The sequence below is a fragment of the Pseudorca crassidens genome, chromosome 3 (assembly GCF_039906515.1).
Source record: "Pseudorca crassidens isolate mPseCra1 chromosome 3, mPseCra1.hap1, whole genome shotgun sequence".
Taxonomy (NCBI): domain Eukaryota; kingdom Metazoa; phylum Chordata; class Mammalia; order Artiodactyla; family Delphinidae; genus Pseudorca; species Pseudorca crassidens.
In genome coordinates, this window is record NC_090298.1 from 30,921,420 (window position 1) to 30,948,426 (window position 27,007).

Genomic DNA, 27,007 nt, shown 5'->3' on the forward strand with positions numbered 1-27,007 from the left:
CCTCCAGTGAACTCTAGAATTTCATCTACTCATTTTATTTTATACCTTCAGGTGGCAAAATTATTTTGTATCTCAGTAATATTTTAAATGGATTTTCAACAGTCTCATCTTACACTCCTAACATTCTTGTGGGTATGGAGGGTGGTAATAATACAATCAGTGAGGTTACTGGAAATAAAAATCAGTTGCATGAAAATACTGAACGTACTTTGTTCCCAAAGGAAGTGAATGCTTTCTATTACAAGATCTCAATTGTACCTTTGAGAGAAATGTATCCTACTTTTTTCTCCAGCCAACAAAGCTTCTGAGAAAGTATCAGCTGTATCTGCATCACTGTGGACCACAGAATTCCCTGGTTCTGTGAGTGTGCTCCTGCTCAAACTAGTTCCCAAGGAAAACTTGTCAAAACCTAGAACCTCAGCCGGTTTTTCTTCTTCAGTTGGTTCCCATATATTCATCTCAAAAGAACCTATATTTCTCTGCACACGTTTCAGAGCTTTCACCCTCACTTTATGGATAGAATGCATGATAACAGACATCATTTCCTGAGTTTGGGGACCTAGAAAGAAAAGAACAAAAGGCCTTAAAGTTCATTAAAATGTTTCAACTCAAGACATAAGGGGACGCAATTCTGGTCCCCCCTGGGAACATGAAATCTAACTGATGGCTAAGGCTTAGTTCTACAATCTTACAGATCATGCTTTTTTTCAATATCTGTTAGAAAGGTATGGTCCATATTTTTAAGGTAGAACAGGAGAAGCTAGAAAAGGTCCATTAAAGAACAATAAAAGTGACTCCATAAAAAAGTATGCCCTGGAAAACAAAAAATTTAGAAGCAATTTAACTGGTTCAAAAATCTGATAATTAGAGAAAGAATCACTAACATTCTTCTCACTCCCATAGAGTGGCACACAAGAGAAAATAAGTATAATTTTAGCCAAAGAAACAAAAACACCTTTCTGACTTCAAGTAACAGAAAACAATAGAAAGGGAGGTTTTTCAAGACTGCCTGCATAAAAATTTTTAAGTATCATTAATACATAAACATGACATTTTAGAGATTTCAAAAAAGTCTGAAAAAATATAAATACAATGTAAGTACATTAATGCAATAATGTACATCATAGGATATTACTAGACTTAAATAACTATAGTTCTAAAACAGAGAGTAATCTGAATTCTTTAAAAATTTCTACAACATTATGAATACCTCATTTCATTGTACTTCACAGATATTGCATTTTTTACAAATTGCAATATCTGTGAAGGTTTGGGGCAACCTTCAAGCAAGTCTACTGGTGCCATTTTTCCAGCAGCATTTGCTCACTTCATGTCTCTGTGTCACATATTGCTAATTCTCACAGCATTTCAACTTTTTCATTATTATGAGATTTGTTTTGTGGACCTGTGATCAGTGATCTTTAATGCTACTACTGCAAAAAGATTATGACTTGCTTATGATTATGACTCAGATAATGGTTAGCATTTTTTAGCAATAAAGTACTTTTTAAATTAAGGTATATACATTGCCTTTTTTTAGAGCACACTTAATAGACTACAGTATACTGCAAACATAACTTTTATATGCACTAGGAAACCAAAAAATTCATATGACTTGCATTACTGCATTATTCACTTTATTATGGTGGTCTGGAACCAAACCTGAAATATCTCCAAGGTATGCCTGTGCTTAATGCCATTGAACTGTACACTTAAAAATGGTAAATTTTATATTATATTTTACCACAATAAAAAAAAATTTTCACAAGGTCATCTTGAATGCATAGCATAAAATAAGGAGCATAAATAACCATAAAAGGAGAATACTAGTTTTCAATAAAATATCTGATTATACAAAGCACTATATATTCATTTTATATATTTTATCTTTTTTAATCCTCTTTCAATACATATTCATAAAGAAGTATTAATATACTCATTTTACAAATAAGGAAAAGAGGCTCAGAGATACGGAGCAACTTGCCTATGGTCACACAGTTACTAACTGACAGAGCCATGACATGAAGTCAGCTTTGTCTGGTTCCAAAGCAACAGAATTGGTGCTTCCGTAATGGGGAAGTGCTTCTGACTTCTCATACTCCTATCTCCAAAGAGAAATGCATAAAAACATAAGCACTAGAAAATAAATGCTTTCAAAACAAAATGAGAATCTTCAGCAATTTATCTATCAGATATCTAAGAAATGACAAATAATACCTTTCACAACATAGTGTCTGAGTCTCTGTTGAAGAGAGTGATATTTTTCTCTTACAGGAACCCTTATGTCCTCAGGATTGGGAAACGCTTTCACAAAAATTTCTGCTACCTTCAGAAAAATTTAAAAATGAGTTTTATGAGCATCATTCTTAATTATAAATAAAATTAAAATTCTTTAAAGTCTCTGATTCTGATTTAGTTTATTTTCACCTACGTTTACATTACCTCTCTGATTGGTGGCAGTTCTCCAATGAGGCTCAAAATTAGATCCTGAATAAGTTCTTCAATATTGGAAAACCGAGAGAACGGTAGCATTCTACAAGCCCATTCCACTGCACTGAGACAGTGCTCAACCATACAAGAATCAAACTTCACTTCGAGGTCCTAAATGGATATTGAAAAATATCATTTCCTTTTCACTTTAGACAGATAGACTAGATTCTTCGATCAAGCAATTATTTCCCAAGTAATATTTATTTTTCTTATTCCTGTGTAATTGATACCTTTTTTCCCTCCACATTTTCCCTTGCCTTCTGATATTGCCTGCAACTATAGGATAACTTATCACGGACATGCAGCATCCAACACAAAGCACAAAGTTCTCTGAAGCAACCTAAATCAGGAATGGAAATATGAAAGAAGACTGTATGAGTATATACATTAATATTATAACAACTGTTGGTTTTTTTTTTCCAAAATAAATGTCTTTATACTGTTGATTACAAAAGAAACATACTCATACTCAATACTTTATATAAAAGTTGTGGAAATCCTTACAGAATTTTTACACATATTATTCCAGAATATTTCATACATGTCATACTCACATGAAAATATTAAAAACACTTTATAGAGTAAATAAGCTACTCTATTTATTGGTAGTTTACTTGTTTTAAACTTAGAGTATATTGTAGATATTTTTCAAAGCCAATACACATAGCTCTACTTAATACCATATTGTTAATTTATTTGGAAAATCACTTATTAATAGGCATTTAAGGGACTTCCTGGTGGCACAGTGGTTAAGAATCCGCCTGCCAATGCAGGGGACACAGGTTCGAGCTCTGATCCGGGAAGATTCCACATGCCGCAGAGCAACTAAGCCCATGTGCCACAACTACTGAGCCTGCACTCTAGAGTCCACGAGCCACAACTGCTGAGCCCATGTGCCACAACTGCTGAAGCTCACGTGCCTAAAGCCTGTGCTCCACAACAAGAGAAGCCACCGCAATGAGAAGCCCGTGCACTGCAATGAAGGGTAGCCCCCGTTCACCACAGCTAGAGAGGGCCCCAGCACAGCAACAAAGACCCAACACAGCCAAAAATAAATAAATTTGTATTAAAAAAAAAATAGGCATTTAAGTTAAAAAAATTTTCAATATTAGAAATATAATTTCCAATATAAAACAATTTTTTTATTAAAAGTAATACAGGTACACAAAGATATATAAAATCATACTATGTATATACAGTTTTGCAACTATCTCTTTTTTTTCACCTAATGTATCTTAGATATATTTCCTTTTTTTTTTCTTTTTCCCTGGCCGCACCACGAGGCACGCGGGATCTTAGTTCCCCAACTAGGTATCAAACCTGTGCCCCCTGCAGTGGAAGCGCAGATTCTTGACCACTGGACCACCAGGTAATTCCCTCAGATATATTTCCATGGTGGCAACATACACATACGGTCTTTTCATTATCAGCACAGTATTGTTACATGAAACTTCCCCGAATCAAATGTAAAATATATCATTACTAATATTTAGGCCTAATTTATAAGCAAACAGCTCATTTTGGACAAACCTATTGCTTTAATGGACACTTCATCAAGCTTGTGGTCTCCAGTTGTCCCGGGTCGAAAGAATGCTACACCTCCTTTACAGAAATTAAGTAACGACTGAGGGAAAGGACTCAATGAAGGAAGGGATCCTTTCATTCGAATCTGAAAGTAAAGAAAGAATATGTTAATTACCAGTCATATAAGTCAATTTTTAAGGAAACTATAAAGCAACAAACAAGGCAGGTAAGATAAACCATAAAGAGTGGAAAACACAGCATGGTTCCCATACAATGTAAGAAAATATCCCTGAAATCACTTGTACTTTCAGAAACTTAGCTCACAAATTTAACTCAACAAATTCACTAGGCTAAATCTCAAAGGAAAAAAAAAAGGTTCTAGCCAAATTAACCTCTCTTGTCACTCAGTTTTGCCTAAAAAGTTCTGTATAAAAAGAATTTAATGCTATTTCCCCTGACTTTCCCCAAAGGAATAGTAAAGAAAATAAACTTAAGTATCTAACTCTACCTATGTGCATTACCTAAAAACTAATACAGAAAAAGGTATATCTACATACAAAACTTTAAAAAACTAATCTGTAAGTGACAGAATTATAAAGTCATCATTTGGCAACTCCTAATAAAAAAATGACTCTAGCGAGGATCATCAATAAATGCTAAATTAGGTAAAAAATTGATGGGTTGATGGACAACATGATAGTGGGTGGAACATGACCCAAATTCATTGATCCATCTCATATCATGAAAAGTGAAAGAAAAAGATGTATGTGCAACATGATATGCTGCAGAAGGGAAGTATACAATACCACTTATGAAGGATTCAATTATAAGAAAATGTTAACCTGAATTTAATCACATCTGTCTACTTTGATGAGGATAGATTAATTACCAGCTTATAGAAAATAAAAAGAAAGTGGAACAACTTAAATGACACTAAATGAAAAAATGACAGACAAATCCAAAATATAGTTCAGGACCAACTACCTAATCTCTCTAACAAATCAAGAATAGAAAATAAATGAAACTACTGTGTGTTAAAAGGAAACTGTGATAGAATAAAAGAAAAGCGGGACTTCCCTGGTGGCACAGTGGTTAAGAATCTGCCTGACAATGCAGTGAACACGAGTTCGAGCTCTGGTCCGGGAAGATCCCACATGCTGTTGAGCAGCTAAGCCTGTGCGCCACAACTACTAAGCCTGCGCTCCAGAGCCCGTGAGCCACAACTACTGAGCCCGTGTGCCACAACTACTGAAGTCCACACACCTAGAGCCCGTGCTCCACAAGAGAAGCCAACACAATGAGAAGCAAGTGCACTGCAAAGAAGGGTAGCCCCCGCTCACCGCAACTAGAGAAAGCCGGCACGCAGCAACAAAGACCAAACGCAGCCAAAAATAAATAAATAAAAATAAACTTATTAAAAAAAAAGAATAAAAGAAAAGGGATCTAAGAGACATAAACCTGGGAAGAAAAGGATTAGCAGTAGGCTTGTAATCTATTTTCTCCCTCTACTATTCACTTCCAGAAAGACATGATCTAGTCAAATCCCCTTGTAAGCATGCTAAGGACAGACTTCTTGTCAAACAAATTAATGGTATTTACCAGATGTACAGAGTCTGTCTAGGCTGGTTATTAGAAACAAATCTAGAATGTATGGATTTATGGAGTATGACCCCTGGAAAATGTTACCCAAGCTATATAATTAGAGAGATATAAAAAGGAGATGTTAAATAACTGAAATAGTTCCCTTTTGTGTCATGACGTTAAAAAAAACCCAGGACACATTCTTCTACAGTGAGAAAAGACTTGGAGCAGTGTATGCAATTCCAGAGTTCACTACATTTCATCTGTATCTTTTGGCTACCTACCTTGCAATTATTGGTGCAGTTTGACCCATGGATGAAAAACATGTGTCTACACAAAAACTTATACATAGGGGCTTCCCTGGTGGCACAGCGGTTAAGAATCCGCCTGCCAATGCAGGGGACACGGGTTCAATACCTGGTCCGGGAAGATCCCACATGCTGCGGAGCAACTAAGCCCATGAACCACAACTACTGAGCCTGCGCTCTAGAGCCCATGAGCCACAACTACTGAAGCCTGCGTGCCTAGAGCCTGTGCTCCACAACAAGAGAAGCCACCGCAATGAGAAGCCCGCGTTTGAGGCCATGCCTCAAAACTTCCTTTATAAATGTCCAGGAGTATTCTACTTTGAGAAGCAGGTTTCGTACTATAAATAAGCCTGAAATTTATGGATTTATAGGGCAGGACTCCTTGGGAAAATATCACAATTATAAATATTAATAAATATTAGTATATTTAAATTGTTTACCACACTGTTACCGAGTCTAAGCTCATACTGCTTGCTGCACTACAGGCCAATAATCGAGAAATGAGTTCTTGGCGCAAGGAATAACGACTTTATTCGGAAAGCCAGCAAACCGAGAAGATGGTGGGCTCATGCCACAAAGAACCATCTTGCCTGAGTTAGAATTCAGGCTCCTTTTTTACTAAAAGGGGAGGGAGTAAAGTCAAACACTTCCTGGTTCCCATCAGCCTCTGGAGGGCATGTGTTAATTTCTTCCTCCCTGCATTCACAGGTGGGCCTGGTCAGGACGTTTCCTGTTAGCTAAAAAGAGGTATTTTAGCTTAATGCTCATTACCAGGGAAGCAGGGTTCCCAAAGATGGGCCGTTATGTGTAATTTAAGATTAGAAGCAATAAACCTTTAGTGATTAACTTGTAATAGAATACAAACGGTTCTTCCCTATTTCAATAGCACATAAGTGACTAGGACATTTCCATACCTTCTGCATGACTTTTCTTGCCCATCTCAACTGCAAGATGTACCACTGTGCTACAGGAAAAGAACACCGAGCTGCCCGGAAAAGCAAGAGAACACGTTGAAGGATTCCAGACACCTTTTGGCGATTATCTTTTTCAGCTTTTAAAAGAAGATCATCACCATCTTCCTAAAAAGAAACAATAACAATTTTAGTAGCTAGTAAAACAGAAACTTAAAATGTTAAAGTGAAAATAAAGACAGTGCTTCTCAAAGTAGAATACTCCTGGACATTTATAAAGGAAGTTTTGAGACATGGCCTCAGAGATTAACTATAGCTATTTCTAGTGTCAGGGAAACACTTCTCTCACCTCAAACAATGTAAAGGGGTAAGTTGACCCTAATCCCAAGTCTTCGGCTACAACAGTTGAAGCCATCACCCCGGACTCCATGGGTGGAATGTTACAGAGAAAGCTCCTTTCAAAAAGAATGACTTTTCCCTTCCTCTTCCTGGAAAAATTCCATTATATTTCAATGTCACCTCCTCTGTGAAGCCCTCCCATTCTGTGCTACTATGAGTCTTTGCTCAGACTTCCATTATAGCTTTCACTAATCTATTCTTGCTGATTTATGTATGTTTCCCACACTATTGAGAACTACCCAGGAGCAAAGGCCTTGTCGTATAGTGCATAGAGTAAACTCCAATATGTGGTAGGATCCAACAAATGTTTCTTGAATAAACACAATTCAAGTCAGTAGCTACAGATTAATTTCCCAGAGAATGAGATAATGTGAATACTGTAAACATTTGCTTCCCCAACCTTCTCCTACCATTGCCACTTCTTAAGAGTATTCAGTTTTTATTTGGGTATCTGCCCCTCTCCTACATAGCCAAATGATTCAAGGAGAGCTGATCCCATATCCCTAGCTGCCAAGGAAGGCCCTAGTCAATTGCCAAGCAGTACTTTGTATTAGCCCTAGCCAAGGTGTTTGATTCGAGGACAGGGAAGTGACCTCAGTCGGTCTTACAAGAGTAACTCTCAGTACTCTTGCTTGGAATGCTGGGAAAGAAATACTTTTTTACTACTTTTCTTTCTCCCATTCCCACTCCCTTTGGACATGGACAATGTATCCTTAGAAGCTACTGGCAGCCATTCTGCTCCCACAAAGGGAGCCAGCCTTAAACTGAAGCTGACACCTTAGAAAACAAACTAAAAGAAAGAGCCCAAGTCTTTGGTAACATAACTGGACTTCTCAATTATGCCAGCCAATATGTACCAAGTTTTCTGTTACTTACAACCCAAAGGGTTCTAACTGATACAGAGGGACATTTAAGAGAAATCCTGCCATTGGAGATTATTTTACTAAAAAATAATAAAATGAAGTATTACTAAGGATAGGTACCAAACTAATATCAGCACAGCATATCTAAAAATATCTTAAATGCTATTTCTAACTCCTAAACCAACATACTGAAGACTCAGATATGAGAGGAAAGAGGAATTACTGAGAAATACCATGGACTACTTATTCTTTCCATTTGTAATATATTACACCTGAAATATCAACAAATGAAATATTTTAATCTACTGAAACGTAACTTGAAATATAACAATGAGAATACAGCAAATAAGTCTAAAAAAAGAAAAAGAAAAAAGTTGCTAATTCTGAAAAAGTAGTAAAGAAACAATACCAGAATCAATTTAAACAGCTAATTGAATATTAAAACAATTTAAATGTAAATAATTTACATTAACACTTTAAATCCTAAAACCAGCTATGTTATGATTTTCAATAAGAGCAGAGGAAAAGTTCCTGAGAGGAATACAGTATTGCTACTTATAAGACAGAACTATCAATTGAAAAGTATAGGAGAAAAAAATGACCTTTCAAATCAAAGAAAAATCAAACTAAGTCTTTCAAAAGAGGCACAGACAATGAGATGAATAAAAGACTAAAATAATGTATGGCTTGGGACTTCCCTGGTGGCACAGTGGTTAAGAATCCACCTGCCAATGCAGGGAACACGAGTTCAAGCCCTGGTCCTGGAAGATCCCACATGCCGCAGAGCAACTAAGCCCATGCACCACAACTACTGAGCCTGCACTCTACAGCCTGCAACCCGCAACTACTGAGCCCACATGCCACAACTACTGAAGCCCGCATACCTAGAACCCATGCTCCACAACAAGAGAAGCCACTGCAATAAGAAGCCCACACACCGCAATGAAGAGTAGGCCCTGCTCGCCACAACTAGAGAAAGCCCGCACGCAGCAACGAAGACCCAATGCAGCCAAAAATAAATAAATAAATAAAAAATAATGTATGGCTTCTAAATTCTGACATTCTTTTTGCTACCCTAAACAAATGCTTATTTTTTAAAAATCTGGATACAGAGAAATATCTCTTAATTTTGTTTTATCATTGAAATAATTTTAACATTTATTGAATGCTTACTATGTGTCCTAGGCCCTAAAGTAAAAGCTTTTACAGGATATCCCATTTAATACTCTCAATAATGCTGTCAGAGGTACTATCATCATCTTCATTTTACAGATAAGGAAACTTAAACATCAGTTTAGTACATTGCCCAATATTACACAATAAATAAACAGCAAAGCTGGAATCCAGAAGTTAGCTTCAGAGCCTGCATTTTTAACTTGATGATTATTATCAAGTTGATTATTTTAAAAATTGGACAAAATCAACTTTAAATTAATTAAAAGATTAAGCACTAAGCTTACTTCACTAAGAATAGCTGGCTGAGGACAATATAATGGAGGAGCTGGAAGATACAAGCCAACCGGCACTAAGCCCCACAGTCTCTGACTGAAGTCCTTGGCAGAGTTTATCAGAAGCTGGAATGTCTCTGAAAGAATATCTGCATCAGCCATAACTGCTGCTTTCAGTACTTCCTGCACAGAACCAAATAGCAGATCTGCATCTTCTTCTTCAATGGGATCTAGCAAATACAAAATTAGGTAAAGTAGTTAAAATTTATATTATACTTTTCATGTTATTTTGTAGGATAAAATTTCGTATCTGAAAAAGCTGATTGCCAAAAATGAACATACTGGTTGACATGCAAAACACCCAAACTTCTAGACAGAAACTTAATAAAGATTCTCTTACTTTTAAGATTATAGGTAATCAGATCACAAAGACTTTTCCAAAATTATACAAGATACTGTAATAACAATTATATAATAAAAGATTCTTGGAATATAGTTGTGACTCAAAAATAATAATAAAAGAAAAAATATTAATGGGAAAAATAAAATGTCAAGAGAGACTCCAAAATAATATACAACATTACATGAAGGCAGTGAGAGAGTAATTATTTTCTTTTTCATAATAGTCCATCACAGTACTTTTATAATAAAAAGGACTTGTGAAGCTAAAAAAACCCCCAGAAATATACAAAATAGTCATACAGTATGGCTTCAATTATATAAGTGTATGTACATATGGAGACATGTTCCAGAAGGCAAAATGCAGAGATGCAGGTGGCAGAATTGGAGACTTACGCACTTTTATATTACCAAATATTTTAAGCATACTTTAAGGTATAGAATATAATATGAAAACACTCACATACTGACTTCATCCTTGTCTGATATTAACATGTTTCCTACATTCAATTTAGATTAAAAAAGAATGTTGCAAATACAGCTGAAATTCCTTAGGTACCAATAATATTTCACTTCCTCTCTCCAGAGGTAGTCACTATCCAGAATTTGGTGTGGCTCTACTGAAACTCCTATTACACATATGTTGTGTCTTCCACAACATTCTATACAAAGCTTAACTTCTCTTTCATATTTTCCAACTCTTTTCTTTATATCTATACATTTTTATCTCTATATATATATTTTTTTGTGTGTGTATATATACAGAGATAGATCAAATTCATTTTCCAGTTCACTAACCATCTGCTGAGTTTTTTGTTTTTAAATCAGTTTGTTGAGGCATAATTTACATACACTAAAATTTATCCTTTTTAAGTGTATAGTTCAATGAGTTTTGTTTGTTTTCTGTTTTTTAAAATATTTATTTGGCTGCACTAGGTCTTAGCTGCGGCACGTGGCTTAGTTGTGGCATGCGGGATCCAGTTCCCTGACCAGGGATGGAATCTGGGCCCCCTGCACTAGGAGTGCAGAGTCTTAACCACTGGACAACCAGGGAAGTCCCCAGTTCAATGAATTTTGACATTTTCATCACTCCAAAAAAGTTCTTATACCCTTTTGTTGTCAATTCCCCCCTTACTCCCATGTAACCATTGATCTGTTTCTTGTCCCTATAGTGTTGTTTTTTATAAAATCACATAAATGGAATCACACAGTGTGTAGTTTTATTTCTGAGTTCTTTCATTCAGCATAATGGTTCTTCAATTCATCCATGTTGTTGCATGTTATCAGTAGTTTGCTACTCTTTATTAATTATTATTCCATTGTACAGATAAATTGCAATTTGTTCTTCCATCCACAAGTTGATAAGCATTTGGGTTGTTTCAAGTTTTTGGCTATTATGAAAAAGCTGCTAAGAACATTCAATATACAGGTTTTTCAGTGGACCTATGTTTTTATTTTTCTTGGGTAAATACCTAGGGGTGGAATCCATTGACTTTTTCTCTTTCTTTCTGACCCCTGGAAATTTCCCTTACTTTCTTTAAATCTTAGCCTTTAAATGCATATCTTTATATTTTATCTAGAAACACACTGTATCTATGTATTTATTGTAGGAGAGTTTTCAGATCATCTGAAACAATATATTGCCAGAACTGGAAGTTCAGACTGGGAATTTTTTAGTCCTTTTTTTCAAAATCAACTTTCATGTAGATACATTATCTTTTCATTTACTTAAAAAAAAACCTGACAGAAAATTATCAAAGAAATTTTCAGTCTGATTTCCAAGTATTATGAATTCTTTCCAGAAAGAGAAGTTATAATTAATAAGCTCTAGGAATCTAGAGAAGTCTCACTCCTTAATGGAGACAAGCACTAATAAAAGAAAACAGCTATCCTGGTTTTATCATTAAATATATGACTTTAAATAACAGACTTCATTACTTTTTGTCTAAATTTCCCCCTCTTTAAAACAGACGAATTTTATAGGGCTCCTGGGTAAATCCATGTATTACATGTAATATTATATTATTTTTTTATAATACCACTCAGAACTTTTCAAATTAAAAGCAAAAAACAACTCTATGATTTATGCATTAGGCAAGAGGTTCTAAGTACCCCTTGACATCTGAGATTCTACGATTCTATGACTGCAAAAGAAAACAATCTAAATGCAGCAAAATACCACTAGTATAAAGAAAGGCTATGTATGGAAAATCAGAATATCATTCAGATACTGAACATTGTATTTTGAACTGCATCAGTTTGGGATGCTCCCATTATTAAGAATAAATAGCAAAATTTTATTTTTGATAAGCTTATTACTTCAAAGCATTAATATATGTGTGGGTACTTAAAAGCTTTTTAAAATACCATAAGCTTTATATTAATTAAGCCGATACATGTGTCGACCATACATAGGTAACACACCTGTAAACTGTTTGTATTTTGAGCCCATTTCTTTTTTTGCTTCCAAAGAGGCCGGCTGACCTAAAAAACACTGCAGTTTTTCCTGGAAAATCTGTGCTGGAGTCATATTTAACGGTAGATTCAGACCCTTTTTCCTGGACCTGAAATCACATCAAATTAAGGGAAAAGAATACAAATTTTGAAAAAAGGAAACATACACACATCAAGAGCTAAACATGAAATTTTAAAGAACAGAGAAATTCACTTTATTCATCCTATATTTAGACAAGAAATAAGCAAGGAAATACAGTATTAAGGATAGTATTAAGGCTTTCCATAATTATGGTACTAATATATCTCCTCATCCTTACCTCCCACTGCTGCCCTACAAATGTACTCTATCCAAACCAAGCCAAACTTGCTTTTGCCAAATGCCTTTGCTCACATTTGGAATGTTCTCTCTCCCTACAGCTACTCAGTTTGTCATGATCCCATCTTCCCTTCAATGCCCATCTCAAATGACATCTCCCACATAAAGTATTTCCTGTCCTTCCCTCACTTGATACTATTGCTCTCCCTACTGTACCACGGGCACTTTTCTTACCACACTATGTAAATTGTAATAATGTTTTGTCCTATTTTCCCTATTAAACTATAAATGCCTAAGCATAGAAACTATGTACCATTTAAGTTTACTATCCACTAAAACACCTGGCATAGAGCTTGATAAATAATAATAATAAACATACATACATTGTTAATAACATACAAACATTGTTAATAATAAACATATTAACAATGTATGTTAATAAATAAACATACATTGAATTATTGAATTAAAAAATATAGAAGACACAGCAATACCATAACCTTCAGAATAGTTAAAATATAGGGATTAGTTTGATTAGCTTAAAACTCAAATCCTGTTTGGGAAAGACAAACTTTCCCATTGACTGTAGGCCCTTTGAGGGCACTACTAACAAATTAATGTGCTAAATAGATGTTTTAACACTGTAAGTAAGCCTCTGATCTGTCCAATACAGTAGCCACTAGATGTATACAGCCCTCTAAATTTAATTAAAATTAAATGGAAAATCCAGTTCCTTGGTCTTATTATCCACATTTCAAGTGCTCAATAAATACATGTGGCTAGTAGCTATCAGATTGGATAGCACATACAGAATATTTCCATTACTGAAAAAAGTTCTATTGGACAATGCTGAACTAAGGATTCCACAAAATGCATAAATACCAGCAATGACTGAAATAAAAAATATTTTAGATGACCATCATACTTTCCTAAAAATACATACCTTGTGAAATTGCTATCATGTTTACAGAACAGCTGCAAGGCCACACCAATGGAAACAGACGTCTTCCAGTCTCCAAGTTTCTGTGCCAACCACACAGCTTCTGGAACCAGGCCACCAATAAATAATAATTCAAGGGCATATTCAACTGTCCACACATTAGAAAGATTCTGCTCTCTAACAACACTGGCCACCTTCGAGTGTTGCAGAGGAATAAGTCGAAAGGGCTGCTCTGTGAGTAAATTAAAGAAAATGGATTTTACAATTATATATACAAGAACTCACACCTCTTTTTATAGATCTCTTCAATCAGTATTTCCTACACAAAACCACAACATGGAAGATACATACAAAATGGCCTAAAATAATGCTTAACGTACTCTAGAATAGTCTTTTTAACATTGAACACTGTGTCTCTTTAGTGGGTCATGAAGCAAATGTCAGCATTCCTAAAAACATGAAACTGAGTAGACATAGAAACAAAAGAGACAGTATCAGAGTGCATTACACAAAATAAAGGTAAATAAGTACAGTTTAATGAAACTTTTTGGTCAGATAATATAAACGTACACACACACGTAAACGTACCGGTCACAGTGTACAGTTTACTACTGTGGGCTGCTCTGAAATATAGCTATTTCTCCTACTGCATTATGAAATCTGGAGGGCAGAGACTGCATCTTACCTGACTTTGCATTCCTCATAGTGTCATGGGATAAAAATCTAGTTTGAGGTAATACTCAAGCATATTAAATGTTCAATGTTCAGTGTTTAACAGAAAATAGAAAACTGTGATTTTCAGTAATCCTGAACAAATGACAAGATTTCAGTCTGGCCTGAGATTAAATACAAAGGGTAATAATATCCTTCTCCCCAGCCTTCTGTATCTTTCCCTAATTAAAGTAACTTGAATGAGAAATTTGAAAATACTATGACAGAACTGTTATCTTTTAAAAAATACATATTGCTAAGATTTTCACTCACTCCCTCAAAATAAAACTGGTAATTAGTATATGAAGGTTTTGGCTCCTTGAAATGAAATGATTAGTTTCTTATGTGATCTGCATAGGCTCTGCCCACACCAAGCACTAACATTTTAGCTCTTTGACAAAGATATGGAAAGAAACGAAAAATTTAGTCAATCAATGACTGTTTGATTCTGCATAGGCAAACAGCCAGGAGACTGATGAAATTTTTCCAGTTTTTAATTCACTATGAGTAAGGCACTGTACCATTAAAAGAATTTGAATGATTTAATTTTCTGAAATTTTTACTGCTTTCACACAGCAAACATCATACCAAATAAGCAACTCAAATCCACAATACATTCTGCCACTAGTTCTGATTTAAAAGATTAACATGAAATATATTCTAAGTCAAGCCTGCTAATATCATTTTTCAAGACAGAGGGAGATTAAAGAAATTAAAGGATATATAACAAGTTTCAGATATTTAAATTGTCAACAATCATAGTCTAGTCTCGGGCATAGGAAAAGAACACAAAGTCTTCTCTCCTACTCTCTCCTCTAACTGGGAAGATATTTACGTAGGGAATAAAAAGGTGTGTCTCTGAGCTTTTATGAACATTTATGAGTCTGCCAAGAAACAATTCAATAACTCTGTCACTTTTCTTCACAAAGTGTGATAAATATCAGTCTCCCTTAGGTATGTAAAGTCATCTGTAAAGATAAAAATCATTAGCAAAGAGCAAAAGTCCTATAAATATTGTAGGACAGAAAGATAAGAAATTGAGATAAATCTTCTGAATACCAGGATTGTACTTCTTTTTTTTTTAAGATTTTTCTAAAAACCACATGAGGGCTTCCCTGGTGGCGCAGTGGTTAAGAATCCGCCTGCCAGTGCAGGGGGCACAGGTTCGAGCCCTGGTCCAGGAAGATCCCACATGCCGCAGAGCAACTAAGCCCGTGCGCCACAACTACTGAGACTGTGCTCTAGAGCCCGCAAGCCACAACTACTGGGCCCACGTGCCACAACTACTGAAGCCCACGTGCCTAGAAGCCACCACAATGAGAAGCCCGTGCACAGCAACGAAGACCCAATGCAGCCATAAATAAATAAATAAATATTTTAAAAAATTAAAACCACATGAGTTCTGCCTCTCTCCTTCAGTAAAATTATATGGATTAAGGATACAATTTGTTATCAGAAACATTATTACCAAAAATAGGGAGCACAAGTAGTAAATACCTCACTTGTGACAAAATAAAGAGAGCTTAAATAAAAAACTATTGTAATAATTAGTGTCAAATGTACAAGGAAATAAGTAATATCCAACTGAGAGGTTCAGTCAGAGGAAAGCATAAAGTGAGAGAAAGAAGCACAGGCTGTTCTCAGGGAGAAAAGGACGGAGCACCAGCTGAAACTGAGTTAGTGGCCAATAGAGAGGGAAAGGGGAGAAGGTAGATCCTGGAAAAACAGAGCACCTGTTTCTCTGTTTACACCAGCTCCCTAAGAGAAGCCATACTCAGGTCAGGGCCAACTTTTCTTCCCCAGGGAAGCAGACACCTCTGAAAAGGAACCTCTAGACAATTTCCTTTCTGATCCTACCTTACATATAAGGCTCTCTAGGGTCTAGAAGCTCCTGAAAACCCTGACGACACTAGAGTCTAACACTACTGTTGAAGCATCCAAGTGGGTGAGGACAGTCCTCCACTCCCACCCACACCCTGAGAAAATTAGAGTCCAAACACATAGTTCAAAATCCACAGTTCTGTGATTAAATCTGATGACCACTTGTTGCTACTTCTATTAAACTTCTAATTATATTACATCTTGTACTACTCTATGTGTGCCTTGTACATGTTTATCAATTCGTGTTATTTCCTGCTTAAAGCCCTCCAATAACTTCCCACTGTACCTAAAATAAAATTCAGATTTCATACCCTGGCTTACATCACCTGGCCATCTATCTCTGTCTTCATCTCATACCACTCTCTACCTCACCCTCTGTGCTCCAGCTACACCAGTCTTTCAGTTTCTCAGACACATCAAGTTTGTCCTTGCTCTAGAGCCTTTGCACAGGCTCAGCATATAATGCTCTAAGTCCTATGCGTCCATGGCTGGCTCCTTCTTGTCATTAAGAGTTCAGTTTAAATGTCACCCCCGCAGAGAGCTCTTCCCTAAAGTCACCACCTCAACTACCGACTCAGTCACAATACATTTCTCTACTTAGTTCTCTGCATAATAATTGTCACCATTTGATAGATCTTTGTTTATATATGCATCTATGTAATTTTCCGTCTCAATCTATTAGATGTACTTCCATAAAAGAACAGGTATTTCATCTGTTTTGTTCATGGCAGTTAGGATAAATCTGTTCCAAATGTCAAGACAAGACAAAACTACAGATGTTTTCATATTATTAATTTCATATGGTGCAAGCTAATATATTTCCAGCACCTACAACACTACTTGACACATAGCAGGCACTAATAAAAATTATTGGAATGAATGAATATCATAGAAATCTGTGTACATGCTTATTTCCATTAGGGTAGGGCAGTTACCTCACACAGATTAGGTACATTTTGACTCTATTAATGAAATGATTAAGTAGAGCAAAGAAAATGATTCAAATAAAATTATAAAAGTAAAATGTCCAAATAAAATTAAATTCTAAATTAGCGTACTCAAAATTTGTTAAATTACATTTTTATAGCCCTTTTACTTTAAAAATGGAAACTTTATAAATGCCAATGTGTCCAAAATTCGCAATTTAAAAATACATATTCAATAAAAACAAGTCCAAAGCAATTACCTTTCTCAGATTATATTCATTCGTAAACAGTCACTTGTGTATCTCCTTAGCGTTCAGGCACTGAGCTAGAACAGTTTTATTTCCATGGACTAATGATCACCGTATAATATGATTTTAAATATTACGTGCAAAAACAAGGTGAGAAAATTATTTGTTTACCTGTTTTAATATGAAGGGGAGGAAGAACATTCACATTGTGAGGTGGCAAAATGCAAAGCAGGTGATTGGTGAAATAGGAAGCCATGAAGCGGGCCATGGACTGGACAACCCTCACCGCCGCTTCAGGATGAACGTTTCCAGTCACTCCAAACTCACAATGAGACTTCTCAGGAACTGCAGGATGCACCAAATGACCAAAGGAGATTCTGATCAAACTATCAAAAGTAGTAATATTTAAGTTCCCAACATTATGCAAGAAGAAAATTACAACTTTTTTCTGAGATGAACACCCATGGCCTACACAAGTTAATTTATAATAGCTATCTACACTTCTTAAAAACAACAGAACAAAACTAATTAGCTCGTAATTATGAGCACATACACTTAGGAACTCTTTTAACCTCAAGCTACTAGTTTTACCTAAAAACATGGAAGGATCTATACAAACAATCCAGCCATAATGGACTTGCAAGTTTAGCATTTCATTATTTATTTTCCCTACTTTCTTCCCTTTCTAATTTTCTTTCTTTAATGAAAGGAGGCAGGGTTTACTACAAAGATAATCTGAAAAGCACCAGAGTAGTGATTCTTCATGCTTTTTTCTGTACCATTAGGTCTGGATATTATGATATACTTCCATTAGTAAGAGTAAGTCCTTACCATAAGATTCTTCTGGGAGGTATGGACAAAAGGAACACGTGGAGTGGAGGGGGAAGGCAGGGGAGGGAGAGAGTTACATCACTATTTCTAGGGTGACTCTGATATAAACTAGTAGGAGCAAACATGTGTCATCCCTATTTGAAAATCAAAACTCAATAATATAAATTGGCATTCAGATATATGTAAATAAACAGTTAAAACTATTAAACACAGATAAATACTAAGTTAACATTAATTTTTATAAAATGTATGGCCCCAACAATGGCAAAGTATCTTTCTTTCTCAGAAGTCACTTGGGGGGAATTCCCTGGTGGGCCAATGGTTAGGACTCCGTGCTTCCACTGCAGGGGTCCCGGGTTTGATCCCTGGTTGTGAGAACTAAGATCCCACAAGCCACGTGGCACAGCCAAAACAAAAAAAAGAAAAAAAAGAAAGGAAGTCACTTGGTAGGTATTCACAATAATATTAAGTTCGATATGTGTATGGCCATTTCTATCTTGTCACTTCTTGGAAGCTTGTGCCTGGTTTCCTCCGGACTTCACCCCATGCTCCTTTTCCCTTTGCTGATTTTGCTTTGTATCCTTTCATTGTAATGAATCATAGATGTGAGTACAACTATACACTAGGCCCTGTGAGTCCTCCCTGTGAATCCCTGAACGTGGGGGTAGCCTTGGGGACTCCTGACCCAGTAGGGATATGATTAATATACTCTAAACAACTGTCATTAAAAATTAAAACAAATACATTACAATAGGTTCAACTTATCTTGAAATTTATTATCAAGTCATGACAATACTACCGAAAAAAAAAAAAAAAAGAATATCAGTTAAAAAGTCACACATTAAAAAAAAAAAAAAAAGTCACACATAAAAGTCTTCCACTCATACACAGCTACCAGTCCTTTTGGAGGGCAATTTGACACCAGGCATCAAAAGTCTTAAAACCATGGATTCTCTTTGATCCTGTAACCTCATTTCTCAAAATTTAACCTAGAGATATTATTAGTAATGTTCACAAAAATTTATGTACACTACAGCATTATTTAAAACATCAATAGTAAATAGGTGGCACCAATCTAAAATGTGCAATAATGAGGAAAAGGCTTAATAGGTTTTGAAAAAGAATTATTTACATTGGAAAATATTCATAATATTAAGTTTAAAAGATTATAAAACAGAATATACATACATAAATGTATATAGACAAAAAAGGGTAGATTAAGTGATTTTATTTTCTTCTTTAAAACTTTCCATATTTAAAAATTGTCTAAAATGAACTTGTACTACTTCTGTAATGAACACAAACATTTAAAAAGACAAATATCACCAAAAGTAAGAAATCTATAAACAGTGGCTGCATATGACATCACTTATATGTGGAATCTAAAAAGATGATACAAATGAACTTATTTACAAAACAGAAACAGACTCACAGACATCGAAAACAAACTTATGGTTACTAAAGGGGAAAAGTGAGGGGGAGGGATAAGTTAGGAGGTTGGGATTAACAGATACACACTACTATATAAAAACTAGATAATCAAGAAGGACCTACTGTATAGCTCAGGGAGCTCTACTCAGTATTCTGTAATAACCTACGTGGGAAAAGAATCTGAAAAAAAATGGATATACGTATAACTGAACCACTTTGCTGTATACCTGAAACTAACACAACATTGTAAATCAGCTACACCCCAGTATAAAATAAAAATTAAATTTTAAAAAAATGCAGAGAAAATATGAATACCAGAATAAAAATGTCATGGTATTCTACCATCTATCTCACCTCAAAACAAACAAAACAAGGGGCTTCCCTGGTGGCGCAGTGGTTGGGAATCCGCCTACCAATGCAGGGGACGCGGGTTCGTGCCCCGGTCCGGGAAGATCCCACATGCCACGGAGCGGCTGGGCCCGTGAGCCATGGCCACTGAGCCTGCGCGTCCAGAGCCTGTGCTCCGCAACGGGAGAGGCCACAACAGTGGGAGGCCTGCGTACCACAAAACAACAACAACAACAACAAAAAACAGTGGCTGAAGCCAAAGAAACCAACACTGTTCTGATAAACTAGTGAAAATCAAAGAAAGGGTTTTACGTAAGAGATGGGCCCCACTTCTCAAACTATTTTTAGAAGACTTTGTAAACTAACTTCTTTTGATCACTATTTTCCATCAGTAAAATGATGTTCTAAACCAATAATCAGTTATTAGAAAAAAACCAAAACAAACAAACTCCATTAGAGTCATGAACTCCATTTAGAAAGTTCTGATATATTGAGCCGTTCTGACACATTCATACGCATAGTATATATCTAATGGTCTACGACCGTATAACTATTATAACTATATTATGTGTTCATTCATATATATCTTTTACTCTGGTTACTGCTTAATTTAAATACACCTCTTTTAAAAAGGACAATCTAAATATTCTGCAGCCTATTAAGCAATTTTAAAAAGACTCAAAATACCTCAGAAAGAGATTTTCATCACTTTACTAAACAACCTTAAGCAACCATTAAAGAAAATATAAACATATCAAGGAAAAGTACTTGGGTACCGGATATTATGTCTAACAAATAGGGCTGTGATACAACAATTGTATCAGTTCAGCAGGCAATTACTGCTAAGCCTAGAGACCCAAAGATTAAAAACAAACAAAAACATGATCCTTGCTACTGAGAAGCTGACAGTCCAAAATTTACCACAATAGGGCAGAGCAACCAACTTTTATGTATAAGCAATTTCATATCTACACTTATAAATACAAAGTATTAATATTAAACAAACTGATTTTTGAAAAGCATACCTGAACAATCTTCCTCTTCTTTTACAGGTAGGTGGGACCATATCAGTATTTCTCTTACTAGCTGATCACATAATCCTTGAGCATCATTTAAATTATAGTTATAGAGGTGGCAGTACAAAAGGGAAAGATAATAGCGTATCTGAAGAAAACATATCCTTCTTCCTCCTTAAACAGGGAAGAATTACATTTACATTAAAAACATGTTAGCTAGGGAATGTTCTTGAGCTAGGTAGCTAGGGTAGACAGGAATGTTCGGTTTATAAAAATTCATCAAGCTGTACATTCATGTTATGTGAACTTTTCTGTACCTGTTTTATACTTTAATAAAAAACAGGTAAGCATTATTTTGTTCTTTTTCATTTTAAGTTCTGAACAATTTTATTTTCTTTGATCAGGCCCTAGGATGACTAAGAATTTATCCAAAGAGAGGTGCACATCCTCCTTATCTCGGTACTAAGGTCCACTAACGACATCTATCTCAAGTACACATGGTATGAAACAGAAGGGAACATGCTAAAAATAAAATTTTTTTAAAAACCACACAAGAAATCATACAAATATCAGACTGTCAAAGAGACTTTCCAAAGGAGAAGAAACACTATCCAATAAGATAGGAGTCCCTGACCACTGCCTTCAAACATCTGAAGGGTGCTTAGGACTGAGACTGCTGGCTGCCTACTCCTTATCTATTCTTTCTAAGTAAAAGAACTCTAATTTTACTTGAGGTTACAATGCACCCAGATCACAGTTTCTTGCTAGATATGGCCATGTGAAAATATGACAAGTTCTGAACCAAGAGATAATACTGTATAGAACTGCTAGAAAAGCTGCTTAAAGAGAGGTAACTCAACTAGGAGGTACACCCTTTTCTTGCCCTTCCTGCCTTCCTCCTTTCTGTTAACTAGATTATGTACATGATGCCTGAGACTTCAGCACCCATCTTAACTCAGCTTAAGACTGGAAGCAATGCACTAAGGACGACGGTGTAGAAAAACTAAAGGAGCATGAGTCCTTGATGAGACCACAGAAACACCGAATCAGCCCCAGACTATCAACTTCTGGCCGCATTTCCTAAGAAAGAGAAATAAACTTCTTTCTTGTTGAAGCCAGTTATTTTCAGTCTCCATTACAAGAAACCATACCAAATGGATACAGTTGGAAAATAAATTAAATGAAAAGGTCTACAATGAGACTCACTATGAAAACTTTTCTTCATGAGAACTTATCACCTTGAATGTCACTCTTCTTCATCCAGTTGGACAATCCCCAAATCTGAGAACTACAGTAGACTTCTCTACTCAAGTCCAATTGATCAAACCTCTTAAATACCTGACAAATGTGACTTCTGTCCTCCAGTACTCTTGATGTTGCTTTGGTTCAGGACCTCCTCAACTAACTGTCTTGCTTCTAGGTAAAACCCACATCTCTACACCACATTCCTATGAATGGCCCTCCATAATGTATTGAAGTGATCTTTCCAAATGGCCTATATTTATTTGAAAAGTTCTTTTTCTTACATAAAGTATCTTAACTGACCCCACTGTCTTCAGGATAAAATCTCAATCCCATGGCACTGCAGAATATCTTCCTTTATCATCTGTTCTCTACCTCTCACTTTAGCACTCACCACCCTATCCTCAATATTACACACATATTTCAAATAATCTGGTCCTGTTAAAACTACCTGCACGTTTACCAAACTGCCATGGTTTCCCATGCCTTTTTGCTTTAGGAATGCTATATCCTTTGTTAAACCATTCCCACTCCTTCAATTGGACAATTTTCACTCAATTTTAAATGTCAGCTCCTCCAGGTTTTCCCCAGACTGATGTTTGCACTCCAGCTCAGACTGTGTGCTCTCCCGGAACCTACCATAAAACATAATTAGAAACATGCTAGTTGTTTAGGTGATCTATCCTCCAGATTGTGGGCAACTTTAGGGTAAACTTGTTTATTTCAGTTATTCCTATTGCCTAATACACATAGCAGGCCCTCGATAAATACCAGTTAAGTAGATAAATTAATGAAACATACAAAGCCACATCAGTCAGAAAATAAATTTAATAATTGGCCAAACCTGACCAGGTAGTAGTTGCAGTCAAGGATAGCTCCAAGGTCACTATCTGAGAACCTCTGTCATCTTACTCATACCCTCAGCCCTATATCATAAAAGCTATCACCAGTTTCTAGAATCCACACCCCTAGATTCTCATCAAAACCTCGATGCAGGAGACCTTCCCTGTTGGTCCAGTGGTTAAGAAACCGCCTTCCAATGCAGCAGACACAGGTTCAATCCCTGGTCGGGGAACTAAGATCCCACATGTCACGGGGCAACTAAGCCTGCACACCACAACTTCTGAGCCTGCGAAACGCAACTACTGAGCCCATACGCTCCAGAGCCTGAGTGCCACAACTAGAGAGAAGCCCGTGTGCTGCAATGAAGATCCTGCGTGCCGCAACCAAAACCCAATGCAGCCAAATAAATATTAAAAAAAAAAACTCCATGTAGCCCATAATAAGTCTAACTCACAAGAAATTCTTTTTTTTTTTAATTTTTTAATCTTATTTTATTTTTGGCTGCGTTGGGTCTTGGTTGCTGCACGCGGGCTTTCTCTAGTTGCAGTGAGCGGGGGCTGTTCTTCATTGCAGCTTCTCTTTGTTGCAGAGAACGGGCTCTAGGGGTGCAGGCTTCCGTAGTTGTAGCACGCAGGCTCGGTAGTTGTGGCATGTGGGTCCAGTTGCCCCATGGCATGTGGGATCTTCTCAGATCAGGGCTCGAACCCGTGTCCCCTGCACTGGCAGGCAGATTCTTAACCACTGCGCTACCAGGGAGGTCCGACAGGAAATTCTTAAAGTTGAATTACTTAAGGGCAGAGAGCCTTAGCTCCATGTTTCTATAAGTCTGTAATAAGGTGACAAATTATCTGACCCATAGTTTCTCGTTTAGATACTTACAGTGCACTAAATGACAAAATATATATTTTTTAAATTTGGGATTAAGTCTCATTTTTTTCCCTATCAACAATCAATCACAGGTTCCATCACTAATCAAAAAAAGGACAGAGGAGCCTTATCTATGGATAACAGAAAAAATTCTTGGTGCTACAATTTCCAAGACTAAGAATAATTTTAAATAACTATTTCTGACAGTAAAGGTACCTACAATATGTATTCTATTTGAGCATTAAGAAATTGTGAGCACTCAGAAATCTGAAATAATTTTGAAGCTCAACAGCATGCTAGAATATGGTCCTACCAATATTATGGCAAGTATTATTTTTTAACACTCCCCTACCTTTCTCTTGGGTTTCTTGAAGAGCTTTCTTCCATAGTTGAACAGACTTTTCATATGATCCTAATAGGAAACACTCTTCCCCTACAAAGTTTTTAACCAAAAATTAGTGCTGGTTAATTAAATTCCTTTATAAACACGTACTTGTTTTAAAATTTAGTGGATACAACTCCACCAGAAATTATTTTGAAAAGCAAATAATTGCAACCAATTAATAAAATCAAAGTCCAACTAACTATATCACTTATTCCTGGAGTTAGAAATTGTTTATAAGATACTGACCATTGATAGATTTAAGTTCTAAGGTCTGGTTCAAGAGAACTCCAGCAGTCTGCAATTTAGCCTGTATATGACATAACAGGGACTTGACAGTAGATGCTTCATGTGTCATCTTTTCAGTTAACTGTATGTCATCTTCAGGAACTCTTTGACTTAATTGTGTTTGATACCATAAAGTTTTTCTGTACAATACTCTCCAGAGAACAATCAATCTGCACACAAAATCAGGTAATCATAAGAATCAAATTTCAGACTAGGGATAAGAATGAGTATAGCCTCCTCATTAACCTTTTTATTTCTGCATGTATTCTTCACTGAGGTAATAACATGTATACAAACTGATCAGATTTAAATATAGCACAAAGTCCACGGATCAAAAAATGCATATTTTTAAAACTTTCATAAATGCTTTATGTACCTGTGGTCATTTTTCTATAGTGCTTATCTAAACCAAAATCCTTCAACAGTATCATGGATGCCCAAGACTAATAAAATATATGTGTTGAATAATATCTGGCATAAATTCTATAACATAAAATCTATAATGCTGAGTGCTAATGGGTACAAGGTTTCTTTTGAGGGTGATAAAAATATTCTGGAATTTGTGCTAATAGTTCTACAAGCCTGTGACTATACTAAAGATCACTGAATTGTACACTTTAAAATGGAGAATTTTACAGTATGGGAATTATATCTCAATTTTGAAAAATCTATAAAGCTGATGGTCTCCTAATATTAAAGTCATTATACCTGTGTCCTGGCTGTTGAACAAAATTTAATACTTGAGGACGAATCTTGAAAGACGAATTCCAAGACCAGTTTTTCCGAGCACCACTATCTTGAAACATTTGAAAAATGGGCACAACCAATGAGTCTTGCTTTGCTGTTCTACTTCCATCAGTTGATGCTGAAATAACTTCTGGTTGAAGACTGTATACGCCATTTAAATGATCAGCTACCATTCTGAGTAAATGAAAACAGGCTAAAAGCTTCTTTGAGAATAACTGATTCTGTTGTTGCTGTGTCAGCAAAAGCTTTATAGTATTTGAGGTCAGCTTTACCAAATGTCCTACATCTTGTCTGTATCTCATATCCCAGTACTGGATTGATAAACACTGATGAAAAAGTTGAAAGATACAAAGTACCCATGCATTATGTCTTGGGCTCTTGCTTAAAAAAAGATCAAGTTCGGGGAAAGGACATTTTATAAATTGAAGAATGTACAAAAAATGAGTGATACAAACTACTGTGTAATTTAACATTAATTTTTTTTCTGTCACATTTTTTGAAATTCCTATAGTCCATGCTGCAAGGAGATTTTTCTGGACAGAACGCAGTTCTGTAACAGTTTCATCTGTCTCCTCAATATTATCTTTTGCATGTATGGTATCAAACATAGAAGCAAATTCCAGTCTTCCTTCTTGGGCACTACTAAACAACAGATCCTTCTTTTGGTTCCAAAAAGAAAATAAGTTGTTTGGAAAATTTTCGCCTTCATTAGTTTCTTCAGCTTCAAAATCCTAAAACATGAGTGAAAAAAATTATACTTAATATCATTTGATTCCTTACAAGTAGAATCACTTTAGTGCTCTCAAATTTCTCTTCCTTTTAATGAAAGAAAAAGAAAATATGTTTCTTGGAATAAAGTCAATACGTAACTGTTCAAAGTAAATAAAACACTGTTACTAAGTACCTGCAAATCTGCTATTTCTTCATTTAATTTCATTGTTTCTTCTGCCTGCAAGAATCTGGGAACAGTAGAATCAGCTAAATTTTCATTTCCGTGGTGTTTTAACAAGCTAGATCTTAGGGAATCCAGTGATTGCAAGTTCAGCCCTTGGCCTTTTGGCTATAGAAGAAAAAAGATTTCCAGAGCAAAATTTTATCGATAATTGTACTACAAACAATTAAAACATCTACAGATAACTGTATACAATCCAAGGCTGTCAGTACAGTTTTAAATTTGAAAGGACTAAGAAGTCAACTTTTACTAATGGTACCAAAAAGCACTATACCTTAGACAATATCAAACTTTGGTATGTTTTCTCAAGCCTCTGTGCTGAATCAAGTAGAAGGGATCTCATGAGCACTGATGAAGACAGATTATCAAGAAATCGAAGGGTTGTGACCATGTATCCATCAGAAATAATGAGGTAGGGTAACCGTGAATGTGCTTTTATAGAAAATCTCTGTCTCATAGGGTCACTATCAGAAGCTGATGAATCTACAGAATTATCTGAATCTTGAAGTGTAAACTGCTGTGGTCTAGCAAACAAACACCAAAATTCAAGAATTAGTAAGAGAAAAATCTTAAAGGAAACAATTATGTTATTCCAAAGAAAAAACAATTAAAAGTTCCAGAATGATGAAAATGCAAGCAAATTAAATGCAAAAATATT

The 27,007-nt window shown here is 35.8% G+C and overlaps 1 protein-coding gene across 10 annotated transcripts in view; it reads right to left on the reverse strand.

Moving 5' to 3' along the window:
- Positions 1-27,007, reverse strand: part of CPLANE1 (ciliogenesis and planar polarity effector complex subunit 1) — a 128,428-nt gene that overhangs the window by 86,532 nt on the left and 14,889 nt on the right. For all 10 annotated transcript variants that reach the window (XM_067730530.1, XM_067730531.1, XM_067730539.1 and 7 more), the window contains exons 10-25: positions 26,624-26,873; positions 26,302-26,457; positions 25,359-26,128; positions 24,612-24,820; positions 24,333-24,413; positions 21,038-21,202; positions 17,574-17,747; positions 13,640-13,868; positions 12,348-12,487; positions 9,537-9,754; positions 6,818-6,982; positions 4,021-4,159; positions 2,721-2,830; positions 2,443-2,601; positions 2,218-2,326; positions 259-559 (exon numbers count right to left, since the gene is read on the reverse strand). In XM_067730530.1, the coding sequence (XP_067586631.1) occupies positions 259-559; positions 2,218-2,326; positions 2,443-2,601; positions 2,721-2,830; positions 4,021-4,159; positions 6,818-6,982; positions 9,537-9,754; positions 12,348-12,487; positions 13,640-13,868; positions 17,574-17,747; positions 21,038-21,202; positions 24,333-24,413; positions 24,612-24,820; positions 25,359-26,128; positions 26,302-26,457; positions 26,624-26,873 (3,375 nt within the window). The remainder of the gene's footprint in view (positions 1-258; positions 560-2,217; positions 2,327-2,442; positions 2,602-2,720; positions 2,831-4,020; positions 4,160-6,817; positions 6,983-9,536; positions 9,755-12,347; positions 12,488-13,639; positions 13,869-17,573; positions 17,748-21,037; positions 21,203-24,332; positions 24,414-24,611; positions 24,821-25,358; positions 26,129-26,301; positions 26,458-26,623; positions 26,874-27,007) is intronic.